The 19691-nt window shown below is 40.1% G+C and overlaps 1 protein-coding gene across 1 annotated transcript; it reads right to left on the bottom strand.

The window, feature by feature from the left end:
- Positions 1–4183: 4183 nt before the first annotated feature.
- LOC124267581 (sodium-coupled monocarboxylate transporter 1-like) lies at positions 4184–17417 on the bottom strand. The gene is made up of 16 exons (XM_046702534.1): positions 17066–17417; positions 16373–16441; positions 15913–15964; positions 14793–14860; positions 14320–14400; positions 13377–13450; positions 12824–12961; positions 11101–11236; positions 10773–10861; positions 9913–10031; positions 9150–9220; positions 8850–8936; positions 6945–7177; positions 5905–6026; positions 4985–5073; positions 4184–4282 (listed from the first exon to the last, which is right to left on the bottom strand). Exons 1-16 carry the CDS (start codon positions 17402–17404, stop codon positions 4184–4186), a joined length of 1866 nt encoding a protein of 621 aa, XP_046558490.1. The 5' UTR covers positions 17405–17417.
- Positions 17418–19691: the final 2274 nt, after the last annotated feature.

The raw sequence follows: 19691 nt of genomic DNA, 5'->3' as shown, positions 1-19691 counted from the left end.
CACTGATAACACATGATAACACCATGTCTTTCAGAAATTTATGGGTTGAGTGGTATCACTGATAACACATGATAACACCATGTCTTTCAGAAATTTATGGGTTGAGTGGTATCATTGATAACACATGATAACACCTTGTCTTTCAGAAATTTATGGGTTGAGGGGTATCACTGATAACACATGATAACACCTTGTCTTTCAGAAATTTATGGGTTAAGGGGTATCACTGATAACACATGATAACACCATGTCTTTCAGAAATTTATGGGTTGAGTGGTATCACTGATAACACATGATAACACCATGTCTTTCAGAAATTTATGGATCCTGTACCGGACTTTCTCGGTGAGATGGGACGTCTTTCAACGATGCACGTCTACATGTCCAACCCTTTAGTGAACTTCTGTTGATGGTGGTTATGTAGGTGCCGTCATCGAAAACTGCCTTCTGACTGCAAACTGAATTCAAGTTATATGCTTATCAATCATATTGCATATAAAATTAAATTCTGCACTTGGTGTGAATAAATGAATTTTCCTCCAGTTGATTGTGTTCTAAAATTATTAAGATGATAAAGACCCATTCATACAGAAGAAAAGAGGATAGCCCTTCTGAGCTTCGATAGTATCCGACCAGCAAATGGGGTACTTAGACCCATCCCTGCTGTAGAAGAAAAGATGGATGGCCCTTCTGAGCTTCGATGGTGTCTGACCAGCAAATGGGGTACTTAGACCCATCCCTGCTGTAGAAGAAAAGATGGATGGCCCTTCTGAGCTTCGATGGTGTCTGACCAGCAAATGGGGTACTTAGACCTATCCCTGCTGTAGAAGAAAAGATTGATGGCCCTTCTGAGCTTCGATAGTGTCCGACCAGCAAGTGGGGTACTTAGACCCATCCCTGCAGTAGAAGAAAAGATGGATGGCCCTTCTGAGCTTCGATGGTGTCTGACCAGCAAATGGGGTACTTAGACCCATCCCTGCTGTAGAAGAAAAGATGGATGGCCCTTCTGAGCTTCGATGGTGTCTGACCAGCAAATGGGGTACTTAGACCCATCCCTGCTGTAGAAGAAAAGATGGATGGCCCTTCTGAGCTTCGATAGTGTCCGACCAGCAAATGGGGTACTTAGACCTATCCCTGCTGTAGAAGAAAAGATGGATGGCCCTTCTGAGCTTCGATGGTGTCTGTCCAGCAAATGGGGTACTTAGACCCATCCCTGCTGTAGAGGAAAATATGGATGGCCCTTCTGAGCTTCGATAGTGCCCGACCAGCAAGTGGGGTACTTAGACCCATCCCTGCTGTAGAAGAAAAGATGGATGGCCCTTCTGAGCTTCGATAGTGTCCGACCAGCAAATGGGGTACTTAGACCTACCCCTGCTGTAGAAATGATGGATGGCCCTTCTGAGCTTCGATAGTGTCCGACCAGCAAGTGGGGTACTTAGACCTATTCCTGATGTAGAAAAGATGGATAGCCCTTCTGAGCTTCGATAGTGTCCGACCAGCAAGTGGGGTACTTGGACCTATTCCTGCTGTAGAAAAGATGGATAGCCCTTCTGAGCTTCGATAGTGTCCGACCAGCAAGTGGGGTACTTAGACCTATTTCTGCTGTAGAAATGATGGATAGCCCTTCTGAGCTTCGATAGTGCCCCACTAGCGATTGGGATACTTAGACCTATTCCTGCTGTAGAAATGATGGATGGCCCTTCTGAGCTTCGATAATGTCCGACTAGCGATTGGGGTACTTAGACCTATTCCTGCAACACACCCACCAAGAAGTAATGTCATCATCTATTGTGACGTCACCGACGATGGCTGTACGACGTAAAACACCTTATGAGATGCGGAAATTCATTATTACACCGGCGATACTTATGAATTATGTTTTAACATTCAATAGCGGACTTGTTATTGGGACGATAACGAATAGCAAAACAGTATTTGCCTGGTAAGAGGTGTAATGTTTGTATTTCCACATCAAGAACGAGGGCAATTTTTCTGATTAGTATTTTAGTGTTTTAAAGTTTATAGGATAAATCAACGACAGGTTTTGCTCACAGTTTTTTAGATAATGTTCTTCTATTGAAAACGACTACGGATTTGAGATTGTAACTATTATTATATTTCTGTGAGGCGAAATGTGAAAAAAACAGTGCTTTTAATTTTGTTCTTCATTATAAAATGAATTTCTGAAGCAAATTGTAATATGATCTAGGACCACCGATGGCGGCCATGACAAACACATACAAAGTCAGGTCAATTGTTCACCTGAAGAAACAAACGAAAGTATGGTTCTGGTCACCAATTTTGTGACTGATGCATGTCACATTGTTGCGCAAGAGTGTCAGTGAACAAGAATAAAGACATAATGGTTATTGTTTTATTTCCAACAGGCAATAGTATCAAAAGGCTGACAGCATGAAATATCATTAACTCATTTACCCTTCCAAACACCACTAAATAATTAAGTCACAGTAAAAGCCGATTGGCTCAGCCATTGCATGACAGAAATAGAGTAATTAAATCAACGCAATGACATGTACATATAGCCATTTAAGTCGGCTGCGACCAATTAATTCCTGCGAGTTGATTAACCCAACACCCTAAAAAACCTTGGCTGAATAACCTTTAAAAAACACTGTGGGTCTATCCCTAAAACAGTCCTCTTAAAATAGACGAATAGACCTGAATAGCAAGGTAGTCTACAAACTGGTGACTCAGACACTTTGACTGGCTAAAGAGATTCTAAATTCCCCCCAAACTACCCACTGGGACTACGGAGTATCTATCCGCACATTGATTAAGAAAGACACTCAATTGAAAGAGTAATTTGAATCCCGAAAAGTAAATAAAGTACTATGTAATACCCTGGCCATTAATTCTGTAACAATGAATGTAAATGCACAGGATAGGCAAGATAATATTAATAATATATAGTATATTATGGTGTCACGTGTACAAACATATAGAATACATACATATTTATGTTAAAACACCGGGCTATTATTGGCCGAAAAAACACCTGGCTTAACATTACATTCAACAGTTACAAACGTTCTTTCCTAAGAACACATTCATAAAACCGAACCGAAACAAAATCCCCTTACACACCTTAGTTTACACAATATCTACACACAGAAAGACAAACACTCACACCCAACCACGCCTCCACACCCTCACTTGTGTGTCATTTATGATCCCACCCTACACAGTTCATTTTCGCCCCCATAGTCATGGTCAAGACGGGTTTTTTAATAACGTTACAGTTTCTTACTGGACAGGTATTAAGTTGAGGAGGAACCTTTGTAAGGATAGAAAACTTTTTTATTGGAATAGATTGCAAATGATTATTTGCTTGATAACTGTGTTCACATCTATTGTAATAAAGACGTTGTCTATCCATTAATAAGTGTTCCTCTTCATCACACCAGCTTCTAAATGCCACACAAAGATATTTGAAAAGAAATAGTACGTCTAAGCATTGCATTAATAAATACATTATGCTACAGAATTATCGTTTTACTTTATTACTAAGACTGAACATCCAAACCCAGCCGAGAAATTGGCTTCAGGATACAGACCAGAATGTAGCACTTTTGCATATACGGAGAGTCCGTGATGGGCTACAGGGTACTACAACCATATGGGTTTTTCCGCTATATTCTGACCAAGGGGTCTTCTGGAGTCTTTTCATTAGGTATACACGGTGAGATAACTCTTGCCTCTCACCTCATACTGCATCTCAAGTCACAAGAAGACCAGTGATTGTGTGGACACCATTCTTACCCTGTGTACTGGGCCTATTTTGGAAACGTGTCCATTGTTGCGGTGAGGTGAATATTAACACCATTGTCTTTATTGCTGTAATCACGGCTTTTGTATCATACTCTTTGAATTTGTACTGTCACTTAATTTTGTATTAATTTGTGATCTTACTTAATTTTTGAACACATTTGTTAATTATATAACATCCTTTATTGTTTGTTGCTTTTACATCAAGTTCTGTTACGCACCGAGTGTCAACACGAAGCTGTCCTCAAAGTGGATTATCAAAGATGGTAGCATAAATTCTTCCTCATTTTGTAAAATATATATTATCAATTTTGAATTACAATACGAAACATGGTATTGGAAGTGAGGGTGGTAAAATGATGTGAACAGAAATATGTCATATTTTTATTAAAGGGGATCACAGCATATCCGTAGTTATAATTCCAAAATCTTTCAACAGGTTTTTGGTATGTGGCTCTTCCACAGAACCCTCATCAAGATGCTTCAGTTCCACCGTCTGAAACAATGTGGATATATGGAAAATATACACATGGAAATAAGTATCGCAACACCTTTACATCAATATGTAGCCATTAATCATAGCAAAGGAACTTATCCAAACCTACATTTAACTCACTATCTGGATAAATTAACCCCAAATGACATGGTAAATGTAAACGTAGAAAGAACGAAAAAAATATAAATACACAATGCCATAGAAAAAAAATAAATATTTTGTTCAGAGCACACATGACCAAAATTACTGAGGCGTCTTTTTCCCATCATGTTATAAGCATGCTCTGCGGGATTAAGGGCTGGACTCCTGGCAAGGTGGAGGTGTTACCGCCTCTTGACGTAAGAAAGTACCAACGGCACGTGCATGATGTGGCCTGGCATTGTCGTCCACGAAGACTGTTCTCGTGTTCAGAGGATGGTCATCGAAATGTGGTACAACAACTCTGAACTCAGTAATGAACCGTTGTCCATTCAGATTTTGTCCTTTCGTTACAAGGTCAAGTTTACAGTCAGTGAGAGGTACCCACGCCAAACGGTACTTGCTCTGATGTATTCCGTTGTAGACGTGCAGTGTTTCTGCAGCGCCAAACACGAGCTCGGCCATCTGTCATGAACTAAAGAAATCCATTTTCGTATTTCTGAAATGGACAGTATCCCAACTAGTGCTAAAATCATTATGTACGTAACAGTTATGAATACTCGCCTGTTTTACATCACCCTGGTTCAGTCTCCAGAACCGCCTCACAAAGGGTATAAGCAGCTTCTCATCTCTCACTGGTTCATGCCAGCGTTCTGATAACACAATCAGATACATATATTTTTACTTTATATTTTCTTTAATTTTCAACATACAATTATATGAACATTGACAAATTAAAATGAATGCATCAACATGTTATCCCTTGTTTACATTGATAATTCTAAGATGAAAACCATAAAATTCCTTAGGTCTTGTACCAGAATCTTGTCAGTTTTATAATGGTTTTTATTACCTACGAGGGCGAACATATCGGGGTTCATATTTTTCATGCGATTCCCTAGAGCAAAATATCACTTTGTCATGGTGACGTGACGTCATGAACAAGGCTATGACGCCACGTTTCTTCTGTGACGTTGCGTTCTACATGCGGCGACAGCGGGTAGCCAACCTGTGATTGAAAGTAGATTTGGTTTTTTTCCCATATTTGACGACTTCGGTAATAAACAGAATATTATATTCGTGCCCATATCATACCAACATCTAGGCACTCCTGTCGTAAACATAGTATGATATGAACACTCATATAATATCCTCTATGTATCATCTGTCTCGACTGGTCTAAATGTGCTATGAAACACCCTTTGTCATCATTGATATTCATTCCTAACGATTCCACCGCCATTCTGCCCTTTACATCAAATGGAATCTGTCACTGGGGGGTAATCAAGAATGGTTATTCCTTGCACTGACGTAAGGTATTATAACTGTTATGAATTGGGGACTGATTACCTTCCATACGGACCATCACCTCTACACAGAACAAATCAATCATCCAACTAGAGCATGGTTCAAAGATTGATCATACATTAACATTTATATAGAATATTAATATATTTCATTCATGGTCATGCTAATATACTCACTTGTTGCTAGACTGACAACCAACCCAACAAGTAAGGCGATCACCCATCCTGTCACTGCATAGTTCATGTATGAGATGTCGTAGAGGGGGTTTCCTCCAGAGCTGACATCCGGGATGGGGGCACTACAGCATGATATATTTCAGTGTTACTATTGTTTGATAAAGCGCGTTACTCTGTTACAGCTATAGTTTATATACATCAGTATAGTATCATCACTAAAGATGAAATAAGGCAACACGTGGTTTTGTTGGATACGAAGTTCTTTTTTATTGCATGAAGCGACGTTTCGATGCAGTGTGCGAAATAGTTTCCAATAAACTATGCCTGAAAGTTTCCAGTCCACAAAATCCAGTCCGGCATGACACGGGTTTCATCATTAAGCTGCTAATATGATTAACATGGCTATAATCTTGCATGACTTAAACGTGTATCATAACTTAACAAGTCGAACAGAGTGATATATTTACAAAGTGACCCCATGAAAATCCACTATTTACTGGCCTGACATGATTTTTACCAACCACGGGCTAGCGGGCCAGTGGCTATTTCGCACACTGTTTCGATGTAGATTCCAAAACTGTTATCGAGCTGAAGCTGTGTAACAATCTACTCTGATATGTCGCTATCAGCAATATAGTGGTTGGATGTTGCCATGTTATGTCGGCATTCATATGATACCAGGTCAACTGATAACAATCACAATTCAGTGTTTTATCATCATATAAAACTAAGTTTGTGTTAATTGGGAAAGATCCCGATCAAGTATTTCTATCCTAATCTAACACTATATTAATTGAGAAAGATCACGATAAAGTGTTTCCTAATATACGACTATTTTAACTGAAAAAAATCACGATAAAGTGTTTTTATCATCATATAAAACTACGCCACTGATAGAATATTATGATCACGTGAACAGAGCATACATACAAATAAAGAGATTATCAATGCAAATGCAAAACTTATTTCATGGGTAATGACTGATGGAGAGTATGTCAGATTTGATATCTGATAAATGATTTCCTCAATCCAAGCCTAACCTAGTTGGGCTGATATCTGCATGTCCTGTACTGTTATTGGACGGGATGTACAGACCCGCCATGTTGTTTAATGGGTCAAGGACGGGCAACCCTGTCATGTTGGCTACATCCGGGACCACACAGGAGTTGCCAGGCGCTGGTGGTAGTGGCACAGGCCTACGTCCGTACATGATGCCGCCGAGAGTGATCCACACATTCAGGACCAGTGATACAACCAAGCCGGACACCGCCCCCTGGTGGACGGGAACATAAAATACATTATCTCCACAGTTACCAATTCAGCATGTTTTGACCACTGAACATGTTGTTAGCTTGCCATGTATATGGGTACAGAATATGGTAAACACTGTTTTAAAGTACACACGCAAACATACTTAAATGTAGCAATATTCGGCAGAAATTACTTAAAACACTGACACATGACGTCCGAAAGCATAAATCCGACGATATATTGTTTCTTCTGTACTCCCAATAATATGCTATCCCTTCAGCACTACCTATAGTATATTATCCCATATGTGCTATATACAGTCTATTATTCATTCAGTGCGCCTTATAGTTTAATGTCCCCTCAATGCTCTCTATAATATATTATCCCGTAAGTATTCCCTATAGTATAATGCAGGGCTGCGCAATATAACCGGTTTACCGGCATTTGCCGGTTCAGACATGAAAACGATACTTATTGCGTTACGCTTATCGAAAACCGGTATTTTGACATGCATTCGGAAACTTCGTACTTTCGGAAATCTTCGGATATTTCCGTTTTTCACACCGGAAGTCAAGCGTTTGTTGTAAATTAGCGACCCCCAACAATGAACAATTTATTATGGTGCCAAATACTAGGGCAAACCTTCAGTATGGCAGTATTTTGGGTTGGAAAAGTTCACGGTAGATGGAACTAATGATAAGAGTAAAGCGGTATGTAAAATATTCAATGGTAAAGTGAAATTCTCAGGCGGGACGATTAAAAGTTTTTATTTAAGCTAAATCAAACATAGTAATTTTGTTCTGTTTTTGTTTCTTTTGCTTTAAAAATCAAGCATTAACTCGATTATACATAGTTTTTGGTTATAAAAACTTCTTGCAATATATTGTAATACATATAGCAATATATGCTTTCGCATCGCAATATATCGGGAGATGAAAATTCGCTGCAATACCCACCCCTAGTATATTATCTTGCCTCTCACATAAATGTCGTTTTCCGATTGGCTGAGCGCTCTTCTATTATTTTCAATGTACCCTGCTTACAAGCGAGTAACATTTTCTATGTATCCCGCTGGGAATGCCGAACTCATTTGGTACTTCGTAGTAGTAATTCTTTATCTCGAATAACATTAAATCGCAAATGATGTACGGAAATTACCGATGTTTTGCGAATGCAGATCGATGGAAGGGAGATAACTCTAAATTTGTGTTTCTTGTCTTGTCGGCTGGTACTCCATACTATGATCAGATACCCGTGCTTCAAACAGTTCAAAATTACCATTGAGGTGTTCGGTAAGATAAATACGTTGTTCACTGGTCCCTCGCCCTTCGGGCTATGGGAACATAAACAAACATCGAGGGTACATCAGCCCATGTCCCCCTCATGACCAGTGAACAACTTATAATGTCCCAACAGTACTACCAATAGTACATCATCAACATCGCTCGTTGTTGTATACTATCCCAACAGTACTAATTGCGGTATGTTATTCCTCAAGTATTCACTTCAGAGTATTATCCCTTCATACTCCACATAGTTTAGTATCCAATCAGTCCTTACTATAGTATAATGTCCCTTCAGTGCCCCGTGTTGTATATTATCATTCTAGGCCTTACTATAGTATAATGTCCCTTCAGTGCCCCGTGTTGTATATTATCATTCTAGTCCTTTCTATAGTGTAATGATATGCTCACCGATATGTTTCCCCAGGGAGTTAAAGCTCCCAACAGAAAAATCCCGAAAACAGGTCCCGCACAAGCTCCAACGAATCCGATTGCGGCCTGTTACAGCACAGAATAAATGTGTATATTGATTTATATCTCTTAATATATAGCAGTTGCAAAGTAATCTTTAAGACATGCTGAAATATGACTCTGAGGCCACAAAAACGAAGTTCCTTGATTTTCATGTTTGACAAGAAATACGATTACCGAGGAACTGACATCATTCTTTATCGCAGGAACTATGATTATATAAGGAGAAATGGCACTGACCGTGACAATGGTTCCTGGCAATGTCCTCGCAACGAAAGACAAGCCCACACAAAGCCCTCCGTAGATGAACACTGAAATGGGGGAAGACTTAAACAACCTCATCTTAACGTTCGCACTGTTGTTGAATATAGCCCTACCGGTAGCACCCGCTATTACAAGATGCGTTTTAAAATGAGGTATTTTTGAGTGACGCTGCACAGCAGTACCCTTCCAATGCGACTTCGGTCTGTAAACAAACCAGACAATCAAGTGATCAATGGACTGGAAAATCTAGATCATTTGGAATTACGACTGTAATGTGGAAAAACAGAGAAGGCGTATCATGGAACGGGTTTCACCATTATTTGGCTATGTAATGTATAGAAATTGGCGTTCTTGTGCCACATACTATCATGTCATCATACAATTTCAGTTTCAACGATCCGTGAAGGTCCGGGTTAGAACTGGTCTTTAGCAACCCATTCTTGTCGTAAGAGGTGACTAACGGGGTCGGTGGTCAGGCTCGCTGTTTGTGTGTGTTTGTCAGGTTTGTTTCTGTGTCGTAACAATTAAGATCAGGGTTGCAACTACCCATGCTTCAAGTTTAAGGAGGTCAGGCTCGCTGACGTGGTTGACACATGTCATGGTATCCCAATTGCGTAGATCGATGTTTTCATTCTGTTGATCACTGAATTGTCTGGTCCAGACCGCCGCCATATAGCTTGAATATTGCTGAGTGCGGCGTAAAACAACAATCAACCAGCCAATCAGTTTCAACATTCACCTGAAATCTTGGCAGTCAATATTTTCCCTTTCTCGCTTGTATTGTACCGGTCAAACACAGGCCGTAGCAGATCCTCGATGGTGTTGGCGGCAAGGCCGTTGATGACGGAAGACACCGAACTTTAAGAGATAAAAACTTTGATGTTATTTATTTGAAGTGGAAAAGACTTGATATAAGTGACGCCATAGAATTCCTATTCTTTTATGACAAAATACTATACACGTAGTAAAAATGATGTTAAAGCTGTTTAAAACTTCACTGGTTTAAATGTTAAATGCTCCTCTATTGCGTACGATGGTTAGTGTTTGAATATTTGGTTAAAAAATTAATTTAGCAATATTCCAGCTATATGCCGGAGATCTGTTTAAATAATTTAGTGTATACCATGTAATCGTCTGATATGATATATGATATGATATAATGACATACATCAACACAGTTAGTACGTACCTTACAGTGAGTGAGTGAGTTGGTTTTACGCCGCTTTCAGAGAAATATTCCAGCAATACCAAGGCGGGGGCATGGACTTCACACATTATACCCATGTAGGGAATTGAACACGGGTCATTATCGTGAGGAGCGGACGCTTTAACCATTACGCTACCCCACCGCCCTTCGTATATAACAACATAAGTAGGGTCCTGGTGAACAATTTCAGCTCGGATCTTCATGGGTGACAGACAATGAATTAGCCAATTTTGTTATTTACTGTTGGTAATATGACAGAATCCAATCGGGAATAGACAATTTGCCCCCAATTCCTAAACTCTTCATCATTAAAAGTAATCTGATAACGATAAACCTGATAACTGACTAAAAATATATCTCACTGAAAAAGTAAAAATACCCTTAAAAGTCACCTGAGCGCAGCACTGAATATTGTTGCTAGGAAAAGTCCCGACATGCCTGGGAAACCATTGAATATTTCCATCACAAAGTAGGGGACGAGCTGCGAAGGTAAGTATTGGTTGTTCACATGAGACAGTCACGGTTTGGAACGAAATACTTAAAACAGTACCGAAAAGATTTTATTTATCAGTGTATGAATCAAAATTTTAAGAAAATTATATACCGTTTACTAAACCATAAAACTGTATATAATTAAAGAGTCAAATAAACCAGCCTGGGTGATGTTAGAGATATTTCACGAATCTTGTCAAACAGATGGCGCCATGTAATAAGTATCACCTGGTTTCTGTTCTGGAGGTACCCTGCCTTGAACGGGTCGCATCCTTGAACTGTGTAGTAGCTGTAGGCCACGAGTCCGAGGAAACTCAGGGTCACAAAGGATATGCCTGTGACGACTGTGGTGATGGCGAAGGTGCTGTAACAGCGAGTTAGTGCAAGCAGCATATAGCAATATTACAGATCACAGGCAAATTGTAACGCAAATAGGGTTGTGCAACAGAGAGAAAAATGACCAGTCGTCCTATATGCGCTACAGTTTGCCTGTGAACAGACACAACAAGCGTATTGCAGAATGAGTACCTTTGAGAGTTTCCACACTTTCGCAACCAGATGACCACCTGGTAGCTTAAAAATATACTTGTTCGAAGTTTCGACTCACAAGTTAGCGAAAAGTCCTTTGATGTATATATATGAAAATTTAATGCTTTTCCAAGTTTGAGGCATCACTGACAATGATGATGTCCGCTGCAGTTTTCAGTTTGGACTTACACCATATGTTCCACTGACCAAACTTGGCATTTAAATGTTTATGACGGGTGCCGCCGGTTTGGCAAGACATGCTCATCTTTTCGCAACAACTATAATCATTACTATTTGGTGGCTATTCATAAATATAGGCTCATGTCAGAATTGTACAATATCAGTGAGAAGGTCCCAACATTTCTCATGTTGCCTCAGAACGTCAATATAATACGTAACAAATTAAGACATGGGGACAGTGAATTAATTTATTTTTTTAAAGAAAGATTAAACGAGGATAGAAAATACCGATGCAGCAACCCTGTGGATATTCACTGAATGTCCGCTTTAAAATCATCTAGAAACGAAGTGATGAACTCTCTTTTGTTATTGTGAAAGATGCTTGTGACGTTATACTGACTTCTGGCTAGTTGGCAATTCAGTTTTACCTTATCAGGAAAACGAAAGACTTTTAAGAATGTACATGTATATATACTATACACCAATAGTATGGGAACAACCTAAAATTTGATAGTCATATGTAAACACCGATAGGAAAGAAGAGAAATACAGAAATGTGAGTACATTAACTTAGATCACTCAACCCGTTTTTTTCTATATATACAACAAACAAAACAGTATCTGAACACCCTAACATTTGATAGTTATATAAACTTAAATGTGGTAGTATCATTTATACTCTAAGTTAAATGCAACTTTTTGTGTGCTTAATGGGCACTTTAAACGACATGTTAGACCTTGCAGTGAAGCAACTGATTCAATATTCGTTGACCACTTGCATTAGGCTGTTGTGTTTGAACGTTTGAATCAAACGTGTGGCTGGGGTGTTTCAGAACCCTTGTATTTCACTGTGTTTCATTTCACTCAAACTCAACGAATATTGAATCAATTGCTTCACTGCAAGGTCTAACATGTCGTTTAAAGTGCCCATTAAGCAAACAAATGTTAGGGTGTTCAGATACTTTTTTGTTTGTAGTATATACAGAAAAAACGGGTTGAGTGATCTATATTAATATACTCACATTTCTGTATTTCTCTTCTTTCCTTTCGGTGATTAGATTGTAAATTTAATTCATTATACAAAGGCATTCATGTAAATCCATTAGAGAGGTCGTTCTAAGACAACTTGTGCACAATCCTGTTCTCGAGAATAAAGAATAAAGTAAACATGCTAAGGGATGATAATATACCAATAACACTGTCATAGCGACTACTGACTGGATCGGTTGTGTTGACAACTTACAGCTTGGCCTGTCTGACAGTGGGAAGTGCACATATCCTCTGTATGGCTGACTGGTCGAAGACGTACGCCACGTACATACTGCCTCCTCCTACCACCAGCGCCCAGAAGGAGTGACGTACACGCGGATCTAGACTGAAACTGAAAGAATAAGGGATATGATTATAAATGGTACTACGCACTTCTTTGATACACGTAATCCGGGTTAGTTAGAATTGGTCTTCAGTAACCCATGCTTGTCGTGAGAGTCGACTAACGGGATCGGGTGGTCAGGCTCAATGACTTGGTTGTATCCTAGTTGATGTTGATCACTGTATTGTCTGGTCCAGACTCGATTATTTATAAACCGCCGCCATATAGCTGGAATATTGTTGAAGGCGGCGTTAAGCAAACAGACAGACAAACAAACTCATTTCCTTGAACTGCCAGTTGGTAGTTGATTTGCCTTTAGAACGAAACAAAACATCATGTAGACATGAACTCGCCTAGGAGGACAATCTTGCTTGATTAAATCATAATCCTTTTTTGAAATGTATGTGTACTGTAGAAATCTTACTCTACAGGCGGGAGACGTCCACCCTGCCTTGCCAGGTCCCAAGTAAGTCCGAACCCACCGATTTCATACACTCCCTGAAATGGCATTTAATAACATCAACACAAGTGAATAATATTTCTGGAACATTTCCATCCATCCATCCATCCATCCATTCATGTATTCACTTTATTTGCACAAATATAGGCCATCGATCCATGGTACAATATTGGTCCATATAGAATAGATAAATAAATCACACAATATCAAACAAGGATGTATCATAAAACCATACGCGAAGCAGTATAGATGTGCATGTAGCATTATTTCCATACAATTACAGTGTTATAGTTCTATGTCGCAAAATACCATTCTCGTGCACATTCCATAGTGTATGAATGCAGCATCATTTCTAATTACATTTTTCATACATGCTCATTTTTCATAAGACATCAATATGTTGAACTTTTGAAGAGTAGGGTTTACATAGTATTTGGAACATTTTGAAAACCATAATTTACAGAGTCTGAAAGGCAAGCTCCTGATGAAAAGTGTATGAATAATTAAAGCTTCTCTATAAATATAAGAAGGCTGGTATGTCATGTTCCAGTGGTAAGAATTTCCACTAATACACTTTTCATATAAAGGTGTTAATAAATACATATGAAAAACCTCCATCTACATTCATAACATGGGATAGCATCATCCACCATCTTGACATACGATGGTTTTCTTTATAGAAATGTCCAAGCTGCGACAGTAATATTAAGGTACTCTGATAGCCATACTTTGCATGGTCCGGAGTTACAGAAGTGGAATCCAAGAGCTGGAGCTGAGAATAAAGTTAAACATGAGTACATGTACGTTGCAAGGAATGTGTACTTAACAGTGGGGGGCTTTTGTGCCTCTCGTGGTCGTGAAGATTGTGATTATTTACCTGTACATTTAAAGACGTGAAATGAATTACCTTAAGGACAGTTGCACAGACTCCAGCCACCATGACAAGGGCCTGAAACACATCCACTACAACCACCCCTCGTAGTCCTCCCTGGGAAACAAAAATGACTGAAAATATTGCACATGGAAAGTACACCAGTTCTTTCTTTGCGTCGCACTCAGCAATATTCGAGCTAAATGGCGGCGGTCTGTAAATAAACGAGTATGGACCGAACAATGCAGTGATCAACAGCATGAGCATTGATCTACAGCAATGGGATACGATGACATGTGTCAACCACGTCAGCGAGCCTGACCACGCGATCTCGTTGTATGCCTTCTACGACAAGCATGGTTTGCTGAAAACCAATTCTAACAAGGATATGTCTGGGTGTAAGCCAGTTCTTGAAAAAAGGGTATAACTTCGCATTGTCGCGTCTTTATGTGAATAATATATAAAACGAGCAGTCTCGAAAGATCAGTGCTAAGGTATTATCAACTTACAATGGCCGTGTAGAGTGTTGCAATAGCTCCAACCAGCAGGACCGACACCCACAATGGTAGACCAGCAACTGTGGAGACAGATATGAATTGGAAGACAGGTTGAAATCTTATGTAATGTTTATCAGGATATTTTGAATGCTGTGTCGTCTTGATTTATGATCTTAAATACCGAGAGCATGATCACATTGACCATATATTTTGTCATGTCACTTCGTGTCCACTTGGTGTGGGAAATCCACAAGCTGTGAAATGGTACTGACAAAAATTATAAGCATAATCAGGGAGAATCGAGGATCTGAACTCCCATAATGAGCTTCCTACACACCTAACAACTCAAATCTACTCATTCCACTTGGCAACAGATGACGTCTCGGAACATGATTTGTTTGATCGTTTGTTGCTTCACTCAGCAATTTTCCAGCGGTCTATAAACATAAGATGCTCAATCAAACAATCAAGTGATTGACATCATCAGCATCGATCTACGCAACTGGGACATATTGACAAGCAACATGTTGTTTTGGTATTGTTTAGATACAACTAGGAAACTCTAATATACTAGGAAATAAAGAAAGCCCTATTGTTTTTTTGTAAACAGAATGGTAAACTGCCAATATACAGCACAAGAATATAACCCGAAAATAGGGAAAGGAGCTCTAGTCTTTACTCAACTTATAAACTTATAAGTCAAATTACAAGAACGTGAAACTATATTTCATGTATTATGGTTGTCCTTGTTTGACAATAAGTGCAGCGAGGATGATTGTGAAGATATGGAGGACGACTTCAACTCTAAGATCAAACGTTCCAGGCAGGAGGAACGAGAAGAGGAGGGATCAGGCGTATGTACAGGAGTGTACAAGAATGGAGTGTGTGAGTTTAGTTTTACGCCGCACTCAGCAATATTCCACCTATATGGCGGCGGTTTGTAAATAATCGAGTCTGGACCAGACAATCTAGTGATCAACATCTACGCAATTGAGATACGATGACATGTGTCAACCAAGTCAGCGAGCCTGACCACCAGATCCCGTTAGTCGCCTCTTGCAAGAGGCATGAGTTACCAAAGACCAAGTCTAACCTGGATCGTGACTGGTATTAGGACACTGGTACTCTTTACCTGTTTCTATCGCCATGGCGGGTGACAACAAAACCACAGCGGTGTAAAAGATCTGAAAAGGAAGATCAAGTAAGTAATCGGTACGATGTAATTACTATCAATATTCTCCACATCCAGGGCAACTTGCCAGTACATTCACTGCAATAGGGATGAAGATTCGCGTGAAAAGGAGACATGTAGACTTTCTGACAAAAAGATGGCATCTCAGTCACCGTCTTTTTATATGTTCATCCTCGACTACCCAGTACCGAAGCGTCCAATTTTTTTTTAATTACAACTCATTTGTGCCATTCGCCATCATTGGAACGAGAAAACACATCAACAACCCCCGAATCACATTTCTAACAAGATGAACGCTGTCGGGAAACTTATGTTGGCCGAGAAAGGTGTTTGGATTCAAAGTTTTAATTAACAAAGTAATGTATTAAGTCATATTCTCATAAATGATCTGTTAACTTACGTTCTGCAACATTCCAACCACACTGATGCAACGTCTTAACGCCACCGACCGGAACCGTAGATGGAAATACTGAAACGACAAAAAAGTATTTTCTTTCTCAAATTCATATGCCCAGGATTCATTTATTTGTTAATTAAGTATACATGTAGTTTGCCATCCAGGCAAAACGTGTAAACAACCATACTTTGGCAAAGTCGTCCCGAGCACCTTGATATCACATGTATGTTACCCGTAATAGTGCAGTGTCCACAGTTCACTTCGCATTCGCGTATGAATTTCAAATATTGCTTGAGAAAAAATACAATTACAACCTATTTAAACGACATATTCTTAGCTTGTTTAATGTGGATTGCAGGGACTACCAATATGTCGTAAACCACAGCCACATATCCCTTTTTATATTCATAGGAACTATCAAAACAGATCCGTGTTAGAATTGGTCAGCAGCAGCTAATGCCTCATAGAGGTGACGAACGGGATCGAGTGGTCAGGATCGCTGATTTCGTTGATACATGTCATCGTTTCCCTCTGTCGTACATCCATGCTCATTATATCAACCTCAGCTGAAATATTGCTGACTGTGCGTTTAATAAGAACAAAAAACAAAACATGTAACACCACACCATTCGCACAACAGTCGTTAACGCAATGGCACATATGGACTTCACACCTTGTATCCCTGCCACGACATACCTCATAGACACTGGTCACCCGTAGAGCATGCATCATTGGAACCACTGTGAAGATAGAGATGGACATCGCCAGAACATTGCCGAGGGCGAACAGAGCAAATGTAAACCCAGTAGTGAAGGTCTCTGCTGGCATCCCGATGAAGGCCGTCGATGATATGTAGGTCACGTACAAAGACAACGTCACCGGGATGACTTTGAGACGCCGTCCCCCCATCAGATACTCCTCCCTGGTGTTCCTCTTTCTCCCCCTGATGGCGTAATACAGCCCTATCCCCACAGACAGGGACAACAGTCCACAGATGACGGCATAGTCAACAGGCCCAAAAGACAACTTCGCCATGGATTCTTACCACGCAAAACTGACGTCTGAGAGCAGCCGTGTGTATGTTAGCCTTTATATCAGAATACACCCAAAAAATATGTGTATTATCATTCAAATGATATTCAAACTAGGATGGCCGATGCAAAGTCCCCATAATATCAATAAATTTCCAATTTTTCCAAAGTTAGGTTATATGGCATGCCTGAATGCGGACCGAGCTCACATTATAATGCACAACCAGTGTAACGTCAACAATGCTGATATTAAGTTTTCCTTTCATTGTATATCTGAATTGGGCCGTTTCAGCCATGCTTGTCAATGTCACTGTGGTTAGCATATAGCAAACAACTATTGAGTTTCGTTTCCAGATATCTCAATATTTATAACAAGAGCATTTATCAAGCACCAACCACTTTTTCTATGATGAGTTCGAAAACATTGCAAGGCATGTATATATGTTTTGAAAACCAAATTGAGCGTATTAGAATGGTAACTAACACATTTCACTCTGATTAGAGCCAAAACAAAATTTCAATTTGGTAATAATTTGCTGTCGACCTGAGAGGAATACACAAAATGTGAATATCACGAATGCTTGAAAGTTTGTAGCGTGATTACGCCATCAATATGATAGTCACAAATAGTTATTGTTAAGTAGTCATCCCTTGCTACAACATCTGCCAGTCTCCCTACCATGCTGATAATCAAGCGTCGAATGTTCATCATCCGAATCCTCTGCCATTTCTCATGGAGTGCCTGCATAAACTCCTGCAGAATTGAACAGGTCTACCAAAGAAAACTTTCCCACTGTGCAGAAAAGAAAATCGCAGAAAAGCCCACATTAATTGTGGAAATAGCAACATAAACATAATACCTCGCTACTGAAACAGTAAAAACGGCAACTTTAAATCGCTTACACTGCATAATAAAACGAGGAGCCCGCAACTTCGATTTTGCGCATGCGCACATGGAAGAGGAAGTCTCGACCGCATGTTGACATTTTCCAGCTTGGACAAAAGTTACGATTCCATTTTAACTATACTAGCCACATAAAGAAACTGTGCCTTGTCAAAATATTATCCCAGTTGATAAGTACGATAACAATGTCAAAGGTACATATAAACTTTAATGGAGGGATTATGAGACCATAACAAGTCGGGAGAATTTCAATTGAAAAGTCAATCACAATGACGTCACGAGTCCACAAGCGGGACAGGGGTCAAACGACCATGTCACAAGCTCAATAACGGGTATGTCCACCATCGGCATTGAGAACAGCAGTGCATCGACGACGCATTGAGCCTATCAAACGTGCAAGGAAGGCTTGTGGATGTCACGCCAAATTCTCTCAAGTTCTGTTGCAAGGTCAAGGACGTTATCTGGCGGATGAGGAAGACGGCGTAGACGTCGATTCATCTCGTCCCAAACATGCTCTATCGGGGAGAGATCAGGTGAATTTGACACAGGCCTGTGCATAACGTTCTCCCACGCGTCTATAGGCACGTTGACGTCCATCACTATGGGAAATGTTGAACCTGGACTCATCTGTAAAAACAACATTTCTCCTCCAAAACAAGGGTCTGCGGACAGGATTTCGGCACCACATTCGGCGAGCTTGTCGATGACGTTGTGTCAGGATAGGCGGGACGTCGTGGTCTGATCCCGTGATGACGTAAACGTTGTCGAACTGTGTTGGGGTGGATACGGCGAAGTCCTGGGATGGTTCGGGCAGTCATCTCTGCAGTCTGAAACCTGTGGCGAAGATGGGTCACCCTTATCCATCTGTCCTGTCTTGGCGTTGTTACACGTGGACGTATAGAACGTGGCCGATCGATGACGTCATTTGTGTTCTGGTAGCGTCTCACCAGTGCAGAAATGGTGTTCCGGTGGCAGTGGAAATGTGCAGCCACTTGTCGTTGAGACATTCCCCCACGGACCATCCCAATGGCATCATGACGTTGTGCAGACGTGAGCCTTGGCATGCTATGCGTTTCAATAGCCGTTTAATTTTTTGAACGATCGCAAGAGCAGGGGTTGAGCTTTCCAAAGTGACAGTATTGTGTGGCAATCATTGCACTGTTTCTCTTTCCCGGAATGCACGTGCAACAACGTATTGCACGTCTCAAGGACGAACCCACTAACGTCACGGAACGTGGCACGTGCATGCATGTTGGATACATGTCACTAACCTCTGAGTTTGAATCCTTATGTGTCTACACAGGTTTGATAAATTTAGATTTTAAATTTTTGTATGCACAGTTTCTTTATGTGCCTAGTATATTTCAATTGTGTTATTTGGCATTTA

Source organism: Haliotis rubra, unplaced genomic scaffold (genome assembly GCF_003918875.1).
Source record: "Haliotis rubra isolate DU_JTF1 unplaced genomic scaffold, ASM391887v1 Scf132, whole genome shotgun sequence".
Lineage (NCBI taxonomy): Eukaryota > Metazoa > Mollusca > Gastropoda > Lepetellida > Haliotidae > Haliotis > Haliotis rubra.
The sequence above is the reverse complement of the archived record's forward strand: the minus strand, read 5'-3'. Positions and strand labels throughout refer to the sequence as shown.